General features: G+C 43.0%; 1 protein-coding gene across 1 annotated transcript in view; it reads right to left on the bottom strand.

Moving 5' to 3' along the window:
• SLC9A7 (solute carrier family 9 member A7) overlaps positions 1-17,539 on the bottom strand; it is a 125,515-nt gene extending 107,976 nt beyond the window's left edge. Inside the window, exon 1 of the mRNA XM_064483243.1 lies at positions 17,071-17,539. Within this exon, the coding sequence (XP_064339313.1) occupies positions 17,071-17,398 (328 nt within the window). The 5' untranslated portion in view covers positions 17,399-17,539. The remainder of the gene's footprint in view (positions 1-17,070) is intronic.
• Between the last annotated feature and the right edge of the window lie 587 nt (positions 17,540-18,126).

Raw genomic sequence — 18,126 nt, 5'->3', positions numbered from 1 at the left:
TTGCTCACTGATCTTTATGTCCATTCATTATTTGTGTAATGCTAAGAGCTAGCAGGAAAGGACGAATTTTGTGCAATTACAGTTAATATCCCATGGTACAAGAAATTTGAACTCTTATTGTTAGGGCACTGGTGTTATTTAACTAAACCATGGTAACTGAAAGTCGTACTTATCAGACCACTGCAAAGTGAGGACTACCTATATTTTGGGTGGGTGGGACTTCTAACTTACTTCTAACCAAAAGAATACGGCAAAGGTGATGGGAAATCATTCCTGTAATTACATCACATTATGTGACCAACGTGAAATGATTTTGCAGATAGAAAGTCGCTAATCTTCCTTGTTATGAATCTATTTCATTTGAAATTAATATAGCTACTCCAGTTTTCTTTTGTTTCGCATTTGCATGGTGAATCTTTATCCTTCCTTCTACTTTTAATTTATCTACATCTTTATATTTAAAGTGGGTTTCTTCTAAACAGCATACAGTTGTAGCTTCCTTTTTTTTTCTTTAATCCAATCTGATGATCTCTGTCTTTTAGACAATTCACATTTTCACATTTAAAGTGACTACTGATATGGTAGGATTAAAATCTGCTACCTCGGTAGCTGTTTTTTTGTTGTTGTTCCATTCATCTTTTTCTGCTCTCTCTAGGTTTTAGTAAGTATTTTTTATGACTCTATTTTATCGGTCCTACCTGCTATTTTTTACTTGATGCTTCTGCTTAGTAGTAGGGAGGTGGTGGGGGGGCAATCTTTTCTGTTGTGATCAATCGCCAATACTAGATAGGCTTTGTGACCCTAGGTCTTGGGGTTGTGGCCTTCATAAGCATTCTTGATCCTCTTCCGAACAAAATTTGGGGCCAGAATCATAGCATTCCTGTCCTCCCCTAAGAGGAGAGCTCGTTTCTCCTGTTCTTTCCCAGCTGCGGTAGGTTTCCACCAGTTTCTGTTCCCTTCTTCCTACAGAGTAAGACCTCTGTTCCTTTGGGAGATGAGGAGACATGTCCGGACAGATCTGGGCAGTGGCTGTTGTCCCCATCACAGCCAGCACACGAGAGACACTCTCAGGGTCTCCCTGAGCCTCTCTGTGAGCACAAGGTAAAGGTCCTGAAGGAAACATCAGCAGGAGAGGGAGAACCTTTTAGACTCAGGGCCCCTATCCTTTAGCAATTCATGAACAATGTCTAGTTCCATGATACTGGCTTCTGTGACATTCAGCAGTGTCTGTCCCCGGTGAGCAAAGCTCCCGTACTGCTTCTCCCCGCAGTGGCGCCTGTATCTCTCCTGATCCGGGGTCAGTCATGTGCCCCGAGACCCCAGTTTTCTGTTGGATTCAAGAAAAAAGTCATCAACTTGTAATATGTTCAGTTTTTTTGTTGTTATAAGGATGCGAACTCTACAGTCCACCTCCCTGAGCTAAAACCAGAAGGCTGTTTACTAGTTGTTCACGTGTACTTAGATCTTATAATGCAGCCTTTTCCCACAGTCTAGATATTTGAAACATTGAAACACTGTGCCAAGCAAGTTACAGTGTACTAAGTACCAATTTGCTGAACATTTTGCTGATCCAACAACCACAGAAAGATTGAATATTGCTATAGTACTCTTAGCTAATCAAGGATTCTGATCAGTTTGAAATAACTGATACCCTTGCCTAGGTTGCTACAATTTCAATTAAAGAAAGAACGTATTTTCATTAACTTATATGTTCTTGTAACACACAAATGCTTGATGTCCATTTGGCCTTTTGAGGTCGAATAAACTCAAGCCTGCATCACACCTTTGACCTTGTGTCATTGGCCCAACCAGGCCCTCCACACCAGTGGAGGAGACTGAGAACAGAGCAGGTGCTAAGCTGACCTACCCGCCCCCAGAGAAGTCCTCTTCGACAGAACCCCAACTCAAATTAGGAATGTTCCAAACACTGCCTGAACTGTAGAAATTGAAGCAATATCACTAAGAAACTAAACAACGTGGATTCAGAGAGATTAGTACCCTCCACAGGCACAGTTTGCCTGGCTCGGATATCACTATTAAGGTGGCCCTGCGAAAAAGACATTGTTACAGAAATACGTACCATTTTGCTTACAAAGATTAATATGTCCCTTAAATTATAACGTTAGTTACACTATTAAAAGGGTCCCTCCTTCACTCCTCATACCTACCACCACTTCCTCTCCCTAAATACTATTTAACTCAGTAAAACGGCATTGGTAGATAAGCTTACAAAATAGTTGATGTGGGGCTTGTTAACGCATATACTTAATGTTTCAAATGTGAAACACCATTTATCATACTTACGTCACCCCATCCTTTGGGCACATATTATCACAGCAAATCCAGCTTGTGCCTCAACACCTAGTTTCCCTTCCCCCCATCTGCTCACAGGACTATTGGCTGCTTTGACCCCGACCACACAGCTTTTCTCCTCCCCTCTAGACCGTATCTAGGTATGGGATATACTGCACATCAGAACGGGCATTCAATTTGAGGAAGTCCTGGGCTCATGTGTCCTCGGATCCATTTCCTGCCCTTTGCTGCTCTGCCACGTGGTGCAGGGAGCTGGAAAAGAGGGGCAACTCCTGTAAACTACATTTCCAGACCCCTTCCCAGAGGCTACCAGTTCGATTCATCCGATGGGTGGCACTGGTGAGAGCCTAGAGGGGTTGACAGCTGTCGCTTATTTCTACGTTGCTTCAATGCACCCTGGTTAGTTGTCCCCATGGTTGGTCAGCTGTCCCCAAGCCTTGGTTCACAGGAGTTTCCCACTCAACTACTTGCCTCTTTTTTCCTGAGTGGACTGAGATGAGGACTTCGTGTAACACATCAGAGCTCCACCCTTGATCAGATTTCCCCACAGTGAATAAAAACCACTACTGTAGGAAAAAAAATGTTGCCTGGCATTCTAGTTCTACAAAGATCAAGCCATTAGCCACTGCAGTCACCCACCAGTTCATATCTATCTATTGGTTCCTCCCTTACCTTTCAGGAGCCGTTCAGAGAGGCTGTCTCCAGGTTAAGGTCCTCAAATAAAACTTAACTCACAAGTTTCGCGTTGTGTTTTTCTTTCAGTCGACACGACAGTATTACCATCTTGTCTGCGTCTCTCCCCAGTGCCACATCATAAACACTCTGCACAACACTGCCATTGAAAATAGACAATCCTCTCATTCATACCACTGAAGAGAATCACTCTGGCTCATTCATAGCCTACTCTGTTAATGAATGCAATTGTTTCATTCCCCAATTCTCTCAGCAGCAAAAATGTCCAGTAGCCAACAGATCCCTAGACTGGAATAAGGTAGCCCACGGGAGGCTTGTTTTAAATGGGTGTTGGTGTGTATATAAAAATGCATAACTGCATAAACACATGCAAAGAGTCCACAGTTTGAGAAAAATAAAACAAAAAGAGTGTGTGTGTATGGGGGTTATGATGACCAAAAAATAATAATAAAAGACCAAAACTCCTTTATGGAATTAAGGCTTCCACTTCCAGACAAGACAGAGAAGGAGGGACTGGCACTATCTTCATGCCTGAAACAAAAGCAAACAAACGTTAAGTACAGGAGATAATGGTTCTCAAGACACTGGACATCAGGCAGTGAACAAGAGCGACCCCTAAGAGACAGGAGGAAATGAGGTGAGCCCTGATTGCTCCAGCTTATTGTCTGGAGAGAGTTTCCAAGCCACAAGACAGAGGATGAAGTCTAGGTGACTCCCAAAATTGACAAAGCTGGAATTCTGGATACAAAGGCAGCTGAAGTTCATAGGACTGAGGACCAGAAAGGAGATTTGAATAGAGAGAGAAGTCTGGAGAGACACAGGGGGGTCTCTCCCTCAGGTACTCAGAAGAGATCAGTGTGTGCATACAAGGGCAAAGAATAATTGGAAACAATTATTGGATACAGGGTTTCTTTTGGGAGAGGGCCATTAAAAAATGTTCTAAAATTGTGATGAATAATTGATAGAACTACATAGAAAATCATTAAAAATAAAAATTTGAACTAGAACAGCTAAAACAATTTAGAAAAAGAATAAAGACGGAGGACTCACACTACCCAATTTGAAGATCCGCTACAAAGCTGCATTAAGCAATACTGTGTGGTATTGGCAAAAAGCTAGATACAGAGACTGGTGGAACACAAGAGGAAGTCCAGAAATATACCCATACAAGTATGGGCAATTGATTTTGGACAAAGTTGCAAAAGTAATTCAATGAAGAAAAGATCACCTTTTCAACAAAAACATTGGAACAATTAAACATACATATGTAAAAAAAAAAATGAACCCTCAAACTAAACCTCATACCTTATACAAAAACAAACTCAAAATAAATCACACATCTAAATGTAAAATGCAAAACCATAAAACTTTTAGAAGAAAACATAGGAGAAACCCTTCTTGACCCGGGGTTAAAGGGAAGAAGTTTTAGACATGACATCAAAAGACATCACAATCAATAAAAAGGAAAAGTTGATAAATTGGATTGCATCAAAAATGTAAACTTTTGCTCTGAAAAAGACACTGTAAGATAATGGAAAAAAAAAACAAGCTACAAATTGGGAGAGAATATTTTCATATTACGTATCTAACAAAAGACTTACATCCAGAATATACAGAAATCTCAAAATTCAAAGAAAACAAGCAATACAATTAGAAAATGGGCAGAAAACATCAACAATCACTTCACCAAAAAGGATATATTAATGGCAAATAAGCACATGAGAAGATGTCCAGCATTAGGAAAAATGCAAATTAAAACCTTTTTACAATGAGATATCACTACACATCTACTAGAATGGCTAAAAATAAAAATATTAAGAATACTAAGTACTGAAGAGAATGTGGAGCAACCGGAATGCTTACACATTGCTAGCTGGAATGTACAGCTGATCTAGCAAACAGTTTGGCGGTTTCCTTATAAAGTTAAACATATGCTTACCCTATGACCCAGCAGTCCCAGTCCTGAGTATTTAGTGGAGAAACATAGAAGCTTACATTCACACAAAAACCTGTATGCTAATGCTGATAGCAGTTCTATTCATAATCACAAAATAAAAAACTAGAAAAAACTCAAATGTCCTTCTACTGGCAAACGAATAAACAGACCACGGTATTAAACATAAAATGGGAACCAGCTCAGCAAAAAAATGAACTAACTGTAGACACATGCAACCACATGGATGAATCTCAAAGGCCTTATGCTGAGTCAAAGAGCTACTCCTAAAACGTTGCATATTGAAAGACTCTATTTATGTTGATATTTGAAAAGATAAACCTATAGTGATGGAGAACAGATCAGTGATTGTCAGAGTGGGGTGGCAGCATGAGAGAGGTTTTTCGGGTAACTAGTGTTCATCTTGATTGTGGTGGTGGTTACACATATCTATACATGTGTTAAAATTCATAAAATTACATCAAAAGTTGATGTTACTTGTGATCATTTTAAAAATAAAATTATTAGATCTAAAAAAGTAATGATTTTCAAATGACCGACAGGCACATGAAAAAATGCTCAGTATCACTAATTATCAGAGAAATGCAAATCAAAACTACAATGAGGTATCACCTCACACCAGTCAGAATGGCCATCATTCAAAAGTCCACAAATGACAAATGCTGGAGAGGCTGTGGAGAAAAGGGAACCTTCCAACACTGCTGGTGGGAATGCAATTTCATGCAGCCACTGTGGAAAACAGTATGGAGATTCCTCAAAAGACTAGGAATAGACTTACCATATGATCCAGCAATCCCACTCCTGGGCATATATCCAGAAGGAGCCCTAATTCAAAAAGACACCCTCACCCCAACGTTCATAGCAGCACTATTTACAATAGCCAAGACATGGAAACAACTTAAATGTCCATTGACAGGTGACTGGATAAAGAAGTTGTGGTTTATTTATACAATGGAATAGTATTCGGCCATAAAAATGACAACATAATGCCATTTGCAGCAACATGGATGTCTCTGGAGAATGTCATTCTAAGTGAAGTAAGCCAGAAAGAGAAAGAAAAATACCGTATCATATCACTTACATGTGGAATCTAAAAAAAAAAAAAAAAAAGACAAATGAACTTATTTACAAAACAGAAACAGATTCACAGACATAGAAAACAAACATGGTTACCCGGGGGGAAAGGTGCTGGGAAGAGATAAATCGGGAGTTCAAGATTTGCAGACACTAACTAATACATATTAAATAGATAAACAACAAGTTTCTTCTATATAGCACAGGGAACTATATTCAATACTTTGTAGTAACTTATGGTGAAAAAGAATATGAAAACAAATATGCACATATATATGTATGACTGAGACATTATGCTGTACACCAGAAATTGACACAACATTGTAAACTGACTATATACATCAATAAAAATATTTTAAAAATGAATTAAGAAATAAGTTTCTACTGTATACCACAGGGAACTATATTCAATATCTTATAGTAACCTATAATGAAAAAGAATATGAAAACAAAAACCAATTGATGTAGAAAAAATGTTTGACAAATCTAACACCTTTTCAGTATAAAAGACCCAAAAAACTAGAAATAAAAAGGAACTTCATCAACATGATAAAGGTCATATGTGAAAAACCCACATTTAACATCATAGTCAATGATAAAAGACTGAAATCTTTTCCCTGAAGATCAGGAACAAGACAAAGATGCCTGCTTTCACCACTTCTCTTCAACATAGTACTGTAAGTTCTAATCAGAGCAATTAGGTGAGAAAGGGAAATAAAAGGCATTCATACTGCAAAGGAAGAAGTAAAACTGGCAGATGACAAGATCTTACACATATAAAGCCCTAAAGAAAACACACACACGTGCACACACAACTGTGAAATATAAGAAATAAATTCAACAAAGCTGCAAGATATAAAATCAACACCAAAAAATCAGCCATACTTCTAATATACTAGTAATGAACAACCCAAAAAGGAAATTAAGAAACCAACACCATATACAAAAATTAACTCAAAACGCATCAAGGATCTAAATTAAAAAGCTAAAACTCTTAGAAGAAAAGCTCCATGGCATTGGATTTGGCAATGATTTCTTCTTGGATGTGATACCAAAAGCACAAGCAATGAAAGAGAATAACAGAGAAATTGAACTTCATCAAAATTAAAATCTTTTGCACAACAAAGGACACTATCATACAGCAAAAAGGCAACCCATGGAATAAGAGAAAATATTGACAAATCACATATCTGATGAAAGAATAATATCCAGAATATATAGAGAACTCCTACAATTCAACAATGGAAAATAATCCAATTTTTAAAACAGGCAGAGGCTTGAAGGAACATTTCTCCAAAGAAGATGCACAAAGGGCCAATAAGCCCATGAAAAGATACTTAACATCATCAGTCTCTAGGGGAGTGTGAATCAAACCCGTAATAAACTACCACTTCACAACTACTAGAGTGATTATTTTTGGAAAAACAGAAACTAACAAGCATTGGAGAGGATGTGAAGATACTGGAACCCTTGCGCATCATAGGGGGAATGTAAAATATTGCAGCCACTTTGGAGAACAGTTTGGTGGGTACTCAACAAGTCAAACATAGAATTACCCTACGACCCAGCAATTCCACTTCTAGGTAGATCCTCAAAAGAATTGAAAACAGGGACTCAAACAGATACTTGTATGCAAATGTCCATATCAGCATTATACCACCAATCGCCAAAAGGTGAAAACGGGTCTGTGAACTGATAGACGGATAAACAAAATGTAGTGTTACACACACAATGGAATGTTATCCGGCCACAGAAAGGAATGCAGTTCATATACATGCTACGACATGGGTGAACCCTGAAAATATTATTCTAAGTGAAATCAATCAGATCAAATATTGTATGAATACACTTATGAAATATCTAGAATAGGCAAATTCGTAGAGACAGAAAGTAGATGAGAGGCAATCAGGGGCTAGGGAGAGGGAGGAACAGGGCATATTTGCTTAATGGGTACAAGGTTTCTGTATGGGGTGATGAAAATTTGGGGAAACCGTGGCGACAGTCACACCATTTTATGAATGTTATTAATGCTAGTGAATTATACAGTTAAAATAATTAAAATGACAAATTTTATGCTACGTATATTGTGTCACAATAAAAAAGGAAAAAATAACACCACCATGTGGCTTATCAGCTAAATATATAATCTTCTGCAAACATATACTCGCCTATCCCTTCATCCTTCTTTAAACAGTTCGCTGTGATTCAAGCAGATGTCTTCACACACAAAGGTTTCCTTCTCAGAAATGTCACTCTCGGTGTGAATCTCAGGGAAGCACAAGAACTTGAAGGAAGGACCTTTGATGCTAAGCAGTGTTACAGCACTTATTTTTTGTTAGACAAAGTAGAATCCATGAAACAAATATTTCCATAGCACCTACTATGTGTTAGGCACTGTTCTAGGGGCAGAGAGACAGCAGCAAACAAAAGACAGACACTCCTGCCTGCACTGGCCTTACTTTCTAATGTATTTTGGAAAATCTCTCCGGGAGACTATGATATGCTTGTGACAACCAGCACAGTAAGAGCAGAAAGATCTAAGAGCTTGACAGACCCGGCGCTACCGGCCTCCCCCACTCCGTAATAGTGATGTCTAGAGATGAGAAAACTTTGAAGCAGCTGCTCCCACCTGAGAAGACCTTACTCATCTACTCTGAACATCGCTTGCTGATTTTTCCCTGGTAACTCTGGGAGCCTTCGGTCACACGGTCTTCGTCAGTTCGGGCTGCTATAACAAAGTACCAGAGACTGGGTGGCATATGAACCAGAGAAATTTTTTTTTTTTCTCCCAGTTCTAGGGGCTGGGAGACCAAGATCAGGGCACCAGCACGGTCAGGGTCTGGTGTGAATCCTCTTCTGCGCTGCACACTGCTGACTTCTCATTGTATCCTCACCTGGTGGAGAGCTCTCCGGGGTCTCTTATAAGGGTATGAATCCCGTTCAGGAGGGCTTCATCTTCATAACCTAATTACTTCCCAAAGGCCACACACCCCCCTCAATACCATCATCACCCTCAGGACGAGGATTTCAACAGATGGCTTGAGAGGACACAAAGATTCAGTGCATAACACACATCAGTGGAGTAACATCTGGAATGTGGCCTTTGGGGTACAAATGAGCAGGTATTTTGGCTCCACTGGAATCATGGGCTCCAGGCTGATCTAGGACAGGAAAATTGATTTTTCCAAACTGGCCAGCTTCCCCCCGTGCAGTGGTACACTGGAGTTTGAAGCCAGAGCTGCAGCTGATGATAAAGAGTCACTTTGCTTTGTTTTATACTCTGGGCATAGATTCCCCTCAGAGACCTCTTGGGACCCGGTAATCAGGGCAGGATTCAGGTTCTGCTCTATCCAGGCCAAACACATCCCCACCTACTGCTCTCAGCCTTTAATAGACCCCCACTTACCAACCTCAATCAGGGGAACCCTAAGCAAATGAGGTAGTAGACCTAACTTTCAATTTCTTCATCTGGCAAGATGGGGCCAGTAATTCTTCATACGTTTGTATGAAGTCTTCGTATATTTGATGTGAAGGTTAGATGGCTTAAAGTCTGCAAAATACTCACCACAGTGCCTGGCTACTACAGCAGCTGCTCAAAATACAGTTGCTATTTTTTTTCCTGCAATTACTTAATTACAAGCAACACAGTGAATGTATTTAAAGGGTGAAAACTGAAATATTCTATAGCAGTGAGTTTCAAACTGCAGCATTTAAAAGAAAAAAAAAACCCCGATAATGTATCAAGTCGCAGATTTCTGGGCCTCACTGAGACATTGTAAGTCAGTCTGGGGCCAGACCTGCTAGCTGTAACCAGCTCCCAGATAATGTTGACAGATCTATTGAAACAACTTCATAAACTCAAGACGAATGCCTTTTTTTCAAATCAGATTACTTAAAATTAAAACAAAATTTAGTTTATCAATAACCAAGAACAGCACCCAAAAATTCATGCAAATCCTACTATGTCTCTTTTCTGGATTATGTATGACAAAGTAGTCATCAAAGACTTCATCAGAGATTGGCCAGCTGCTTTTCAAACCTAGTCCTCTTATTCCAGCTAGCCTACATTTCCCTGCCTCCCTTCCAGGTAGATGTGGCCTCATGACCAAATTCTGTCCAACAGAAGCAGCAAAACAATGGGCAACACTTCCAGGTGTAGCACGTGAAGTGTCCTCATATGATTCTCTTTCTCTTCCCTCATTCATTGGCTGCAAGGAGAGAATTCCAAGGTCCCCCAAGGGATGGGGAAGCCAGAGGATGGAAGGCACCTGGTCCCTTAATCACCACATGGAGAGCTACCTGCAAGACCCTTGGCATGGGCCCATTACACAAGTAGAAAAAATGAACTTTTCTTACATTATGCCGCTGAAATGTAGGGTTGGTCTGTTACAACAGCTAGCATCACCCTAATGCCAACATCCACATTGATCAAAACAGAGGTAGCATGCTTTAACCAAAAGATCTCCTAACATATATTCTCTTCTAAGTGAAACAGAGGCCATTCTTCAAAAGATATGGGAACCTGAAAATCAAACCCAAAACTCAAAATGAAAAAGAAGTTACTGATTCTCAAATCATGTAAGCCTAACATCATCTCCTGTCAATGAATGTCAGTGCTACACAGCATCAGAAAGAGTTTAATGAGAGTAATGGATGGCCAGGCTGTATGCAGTCTCACCTGGACGACATTTGAAGCAGGCAGGTTAACACGTTAGCCAGCTCACAAGTTAACAGGAAGGTGAACATCTTCCCCAATGTTCCATTTTAATGAAAATTTCATGATGTACAAAAAGCTCGAAGAATATAAAGCACACCCTTTCATCCACCACCTAGATTTAACAATTGCTAGTATTTTGCCATATTTTTTTTCTCTACACATGTGGGGGGGGGTGTTTTTTTAACTGAACTGTTTGAACGTTGCATACGTTAGGACTCATACACTTTACTCCTAAACACCTCAGCCTATATCTCCAAATAAGCACATCCTCCTATGTGAATAACCTCCATTATCACACCTAAGAAAAATAAGAGTAATTTCCTAATAGCATCTAACACCAAGTTCACGTTCAAATATCGCCAGTTGTCCCCCAAACAATTTTAGAGCTCATTTTTATAAGCCAGGGGCCAATCAAGTACCCTGTGCTGCCTTTGGTTATGTCTCTTTGGGCTCCATTAACTGCAAACACTGTTTTAGTCTGCTCAGAATGCTAAAACAAAAATATCATAGCTGGGTGGTTTAAGCAGCATTTCTTTCTTTTGGGGAGGGGGTGCTTAAGTTTATTTATTTTTAATGAAGGTATTGGGGATTGAACCCAGGACCTCGTGCACGCTAAATACACACTCTACCACTAAGCTATACCCTCCCCCTCCCAACAGCATTTATTTCTCACAGTTCTGGAGGCTGGGAAGTGCAAGATCAAGGTGCTGGCAGATTCAGGGTCTGGTTAGGACCCTCTTCCTGGCTTGTAGATGGCTGCCTTCTTCTGTGTCCTCACATGGTAGGAGAGAAAGGGAGTTCCAGTCTCTTCCTCTTCTTAGGAGGGCACTGAGGGCACTCCATCATGGAGACCCCATCTCATGACCCCATCTAAACCTAATTTCCTCCCAAATGCCCCACCTCCACAGGTCATCACATCAGGAATTGGGATTTCAACATATGAATTCTGAGAGGGCACAATCCAGTCACTTACACTGACTTTTTGTCTCCCTTGGCACTGACTTTTTGAAGAAACCAGGACAGTTGTCTCATAGATTGACCCATATTTTGGTATGTCTGTTTTCACCTGGTATTTTATAACTTACTTCTCCATCCCCTATATTTCCCATAAACTGCAAAATGTGCCTAAAATCTCAATTCGATTCAGATGAAACATTTAGAGGACGAATATTCCATAGGTAAAGCTGTATGGTTCCTCTTGCAACACATCAGGACGCACATAATACCAGATAGTTCCATAAGCACCAAGGATAAATTTGATGATGTGAACAAGTTTCTATTATACAGCACAGGGAACTATATTCAATATCTTGTAGTAACTTATGGTGAAAAAGAATATGAAAACAAATATATGTACGTTCATGGATGACTGAAGCATTATGCTGTACACCAGAAATTGACACAACATTGTAAACTGACTATACTTCAATAAAAAAAAAAATATACAAAAAAATTTGATGACATGGTTATAAGATGGTGACTGCCAGACCTCTCCACTGAAAAGGGACCTTCTTTCCTTTGTGATAGGTAAGTATTCTGTGGGGTGATACTCAGAACCATGCAACTACCATGTTCCCCAACAACCTCAGAAGAGTATAAAGGGAAAAGTAACACTGCCCCTCCCTCTCTTCCAACACCTGGTCCCCCATCAAAGGATAACTACTGCTAAGTTTGTACATCCTTCCAGAGAAGCACACATGTCATACATAAATGTATATACACACATCCCATAATTTTTTAATAAGTGAGATAATACCATATGTGCTGCTCTGTGCCTTGTTCTTTTCCACAACACTATGTGTGCATAGCTGTCTTAAAAGGACATCTCAAAACACCTCTTTTTACCAGCTGCCTAGTATTCCTTAGTGGGGATGTGCTGTAATTTAACCAGTTCCTTCTTAATGAGTATTGCAACTTGTTACTGCTGCAGCTAATATTGCCATCCATATAATGTAACATGCTTGTGCAAGTATTTCTGGAAGATAAATCCAAGAATGGAGACTGCTGGATAAAAGAGTGAAACAGCTACATTGTAAATTTTTTCTAGGTATTAGCAAATATCCCCACAAAAAAATTACAATTCTCATCACCTCCACTAACTGTACCCTAATGCATTTTAAAATGACAGCAGTTCTCTACTGAACGAACCTCAAGTAGCAATGCTGGCCAAAGAATCACAAGCCTAAAGTGAGAATGAAACCTACTATTTACCAAGTGTGTAAGTACTAGACACTGCACTTGACCTTTACAATATCTCAGTAATACAAAAATTCTGTAAGGTGAGTGACACTGTCTCCATTTTTGAAAAGAGGAAACTGAGGCTCAGAGAGCTTTCCCAGTGTTATAAGCAACAGGGCCAGCATTTGAACCCAGGGGATCTGGTACCAAACCAAGACTATCCAGAGCTTCCCCAAACTAAGGCCAAAGTGAAGGGCTCTTAAAAGAAAAAAAAAAAAAAAAGGTTCCTGCTTAACCAGGAAGAGGGTGGTTCTGAAATGTTTGCTCACAGGCTCAAATGTTAATTTCATGCTACTACAAAAAGTCGTTATTTTCCCCTTTCAGACTTTGCCCATGAACCGACTCTCAGCCTGTGCTTAGCAATCCAGCTCCAACACAGCAACAGTGAGCCCACGGTCCACAGAACCTAGAGGGGCTGGCCAACGTGTACTTGAAAATTTGACAGGCATGGAGGAGGGGGACGCGAGAAGCAGGTGGTAGGCTAGTGCGGCAAAGTCAGATATTTTGGACCCGTATCAGTTGTCACAAAAACATTATGGGGGAAGTGGAACTACTGTACACATGAGAGAGAACCACAGTTAACGGACACAGTCTGTTAATACCACCTTTCTCTGCCTCCAACACTTGCTATTTCTGCTGCACAGACACGCAGGGCTCAGTAACTTTAGGATGGCACTTAATCACCTACCGAACTGGACAGCTGGGAGCTCCCTGCCCTGACAAAACAGGTCAGACTGGTGCCAGGCGAGTGCCTTACCAGCTGCCCTGCAGATCCCATCGCAGGGTCTGGGGGCTGCTTTCAACATCCCTGGAGAGTCTAGTCTAAGGGCAACTTCCCTAATAACTCCTGGGTCAGTGGTCAGGAAGGCATGCTTCTTACGGTCCCTGGGTAGGTGGGGGAATTCCTTTCGATTTAAATGCTAAGCATTCACAGTGCGTCTCTTATTGTTCTTGATTCCCTTGGGATCCATTTCTGCACACCACTCATCAACTATTCTTTGGGGATAATGAGATAAAAGGAGAGAGGAAAGGGAGGGGAAATCTCTTCCCCTTTCCCTGTTTTGTCTCCATTCCAGGCACAGGGCTCCAGAAGTTCCGTGGGTACAGTTAACAAGCAAAAGGTCACAGAAAATTGATAATGTGATTTAACTAGGGAGAAGTGGGTACCAAACTGGATGATTTAAGGAGCATCTTAAAATGCCGTCACAAATGCTACAGAATGGAAGCAGGGATGTGCTCTTAGGTGATTCCACTTCCAAAGTTCAAAAAACGAAAAGCACAGAAGGGTATACAGTGATGTCTCCTTCCCATCCCTACGTCCCACCCACCTCGTTCCTCCCTCCACAAGGAAATCAATGTTACTAGTCTATTGTACGTCCTTCCGGAGATATTTTATGACTATACCAGCAAATACATACGTTGTCACAATTTCTTTTAATGCTATTATATATTAATACATTGTGTTATATATATATATATATATATCCATTTATTTTAAATATTAAAGCCTTCCCTTTCAAAGTACCACTTAAATACTTTTAAAGTGGCAGGAATTAGACTTTTTTTTATTTCAAAGTAAAGAGTTTTGAAATTTGCAGTTGAACTCTTTCACTCATAAAAACGTACCGACATTTAAAAGTTAAATTGGTTACCTCCATAAATTGAGTTGGGCACACAGCAGAGACTTAAATGTTTCCTTAGGTCTTTCTGTCCTTTATTACTCAGAGGCAACAGGACAGTTACTCACTTCCTCTACTGATATCAAGAAATGAAATCTGATTTCTTACTGTCAAGAAAGAGAAGTCCTGAAATCTGTACTGCATTCACTTAAGTGTTAAAAGATTTTCATACTGAATTTTTTTTTATCAGAATCCCTAACCCAATAGTCTTAAGTATATAATGGATAGTTAGCTAATCAAATGACATTAGAATTCAGACCGGGGGAGGGGACTTGAAACAGAAGACCAAATATCCCTGAGAGACAGAGAAATATTTTCTCACAATTACAGGCAATCTGCATCAAAATATTAATATTTGGGAGAACCCAGGACATCACATATTGACAAAAAATTTCTTAATGCATTTCAAAGTCACAGAACAAAATTACAGGGAATGCTATGCACAGATGTTGCCTTTTCGGAACATTATCATCAATTAGACCAGATTTTCATAACACAAAATGAAACAGTACACTGGTAGCACAATCCCAATGACTAAAAGATTGAGATGAGTTTTAAAAGCACACATCAGCCAAGGAAAATTCCACTGTTGTTCTCAAGCTGTAAGATAAAGGTGACTGAGCTCCTAAGAACACGGAGTACTCCTCAGAAAATATATTTTTAAATCCCATTTTCCATGCGCTTAAGCATGCATTTACGAGCCTGTCAAATCTACCTCTAAAAGTATTTCACATTGTACTTTAATGAACTGGATCTAACAGCTATACAGTAAAAATATTTTCGTGGCTATCTACATAGATATAAAGGCAACGTTCATTTGCATTAGGGCTCAGAGTCAATCGCCTGAAATGACAACATCTTTCAACTCCCCACTCTGCTATCTGCTCAGGAAACCTAGCTTACCTGCAGCCCTGGCATCAGTCATTTGTCACCGACTGACACAAACCACAAAGCTCAAGAATGGCCAAGTATGGAGGCTAAAGTTCATATTCACACTTGTAATCTGCAATAACCAAACTAGGTTTTAGACCTGGTCCTGTTTCAATTCAAGATCTGTTTAGGCCACTACCCCTTTAAAACAAGAGGGCTCCCGGCAAGCATTTCATAACCTTGGTGGCCACGAGCCCAGGCTGTCAACAACTAATCAAGAACCATGAGAAGCAGGGCCCAGGGCCAGGGGTAACTGTCACATTAAAGATTCAGGTGTCTGCTTTCCATTCTCTATCAGGGAACCCTGAATGGAAAAAAAAAAAAAAAAAGAAAAGAAACAGGAGAAATCCCTCCTGTTTAAGTCATGAAGTAAAATGTTCCCTACTGGGAACAGTCATGAAGTGGGCTCATTTATTTCACATGAGGATGCCAACCCGGGCCTTAAATCCACTGAATTAATTCAAAAAGAGAATACTTGGTTCCAGTTTGGAGATAGGTCATGGTGGGTGTGGTGGGGGCGGAGTTGGGGGGGGGGCAGGGGAACAGGGATGATTCAGATCCTGGCTAACTGACATCCACGTAGTAAGGGAAGATGTGTGCTGCCCACTACGCATGTAATACACCGTGTGCCATGAACTCCAGAAAAGGATGGTGGCATTAGCCCACCTTTCACAACAAAAGAAGGTTGACTCCGGAATCAAAACCACTACTTTTCCTCTTCATACACCCTTAAATGTATCTTCCCGTCCTCATTACAATCTGAGGAATACAAAAGCTCTTCGCTTAGAGAAGGCAAGTAACTGGGTACAACTTCCCACCTGGACATAAGGGTGGGAGGCGTGCCCATCTCCCCGAGTAGGCCCGCCAAGGCGGTGCACCACTCTGGGTGCTGGACCACGCTCGCTTTTCACAGGGCTTCATGCTCTGACTCGATTAACCAGAGACCCTGGAACGTCGATCTCAGAAGTGGGCGCCCACCCAGCTAGACCATGGACGTGGTGGCATCCATCAGGCCCCGTCAACCCATACCCAAGCTGAAGAACGCTCAGCCCTCGCCCCGACCCTCCCGGTGGCCTGCCTCCGGGGGTGGCGCGGTCCCCGGGAAGTCACTCAACCCCTGTCACCGCGCACACACCCCCAGAGCTGAGCGGGGTGGGGGCGCATGGCGTGGGGGCGAAGCCGAGACGGAACCGGCTGGACAGAACCGGACCACCTCGATGCCCTTCCTTTTCCGGATTCTCCTGGAAGAAACGTCGAAATGGGGTGGGATCCTTTTTCATGGTAATAGGGAGCCCGAAAATGCAGACAGTTGACCTTGGGAACCGAGGCCGTCGCAGCGGGAAACGGAAAAGAAACGAAACACGTCGGCGAGTGAAGGGGGAGCACCGGGCGGCGCGAGGGGCGGGGGGAGTGCAACGGCCCGGCCGCCCGAGGGGAGTCGGAGAGGTGGGCGCGGGTGGGGGGGTGCTCACCGTAGATCATGGCCAGCCCGGTCTCGTGCAGGAAGCGCACCCGGCGGTGCTTAAAGAGCCAGATGGTGAGGATGGTGAGCGTGAGCAGCAGGATGAAGGTGAGCAAGCTCACGCTGTCCTGCCGGTGGCTCTCCTCCGCCTCCTTCTCCGTGGCGAGCTCCTCCATGGCGCTGCTGTCCTCGGCCGCCGCCCCAGAGGAGGAGGCCGCGGCCGCCGCGCGCAGCCCCCGACCCAGCAGCAGCGGCAGCAGCAGCAGCAGCAGCAACCGCGGTGGCAGCGCCCGGGCCGCCCGCCCCGGGCCGAGGCGCGCCGCGTCACCAGGCTCCATTGCCTCGGCGCCGCCCGCGCCTCCTGCGCGTGGGGACCAGCAGCCCGCGCCGTCGGCGGCTTCCCGCGGCGCTGCCAACCTGCCCGAGTGGCCGCCGCCGCCGCCGCAGCTCCTCCTCCCGCTCGCTCTGTGGGCCGGGGCCGCGCCGGGGAGCCGCGCTGGGGGAGGGGCGCGCGCAGTGCGCAGGATCCCCAAGCACCGCCCCCCGCCCGCGCACCTGTCCGGCCCCCCGCCGCGCCGGGCGTCCGCCCCGCCACCCGGCAGCGGTCTCCGGTCGCCCTCCCGCCCGCGGGCGGGGCCGCCGGCCCCTCGCCTCCTCGCGCTCCTCGCCGCGTCCCGGCGTACCTGGCCAGGCCGTCTGGGCTCCTGGGGCCGCTTCCTGAGCACTCGCCGCCGCGCTTCCTAAACGAGACGCAAGAGGGCGCCCGTGCCTGGCAGGAGCATCCGCTTGGATTCGCGCGCTGTGCCGCCGTCTCCAGTCCTGCCTCTGGGGCCACGCCAAGTGTTTGATCTCCGGCCAGTGTGTAGCCGCCCTGGGCCCAGTCAAGTGGGAGCTCCGGGAGGAGCCGAGGAGCCTCGAAGCCACGTGACCCCCTACATCTCGCTCCCACATCTCTCAGAGTGCCTTGCAGCATCCCGGGCTTCCCAGAATCTGCCAGGCTTCATTCAAACCATCTGCTTTAGTCGGATCCAAAGCGGGGACCGATAAAGGGTTGAAATGAGGGAAG

This window comes from Camelus dromedarius, chromosome X (genome assembly GCF_036321535.1).
Source record: "Camelus dromedarius isolate mCamDro1 chromosome X, mCamDro1.pat, whole genome shotgun sequence".
Taxonomy (NCBI): Eukaryota; Metazoa; Chordata; class Mammalia; order Artiodactyla; family Camelidae; genus Camelus; species Camelus dromedarius.
Note: the sequence above shows the minus strand (reverse complement) of the source record. Positions and strands in the feature narration are given on the sequence as shown.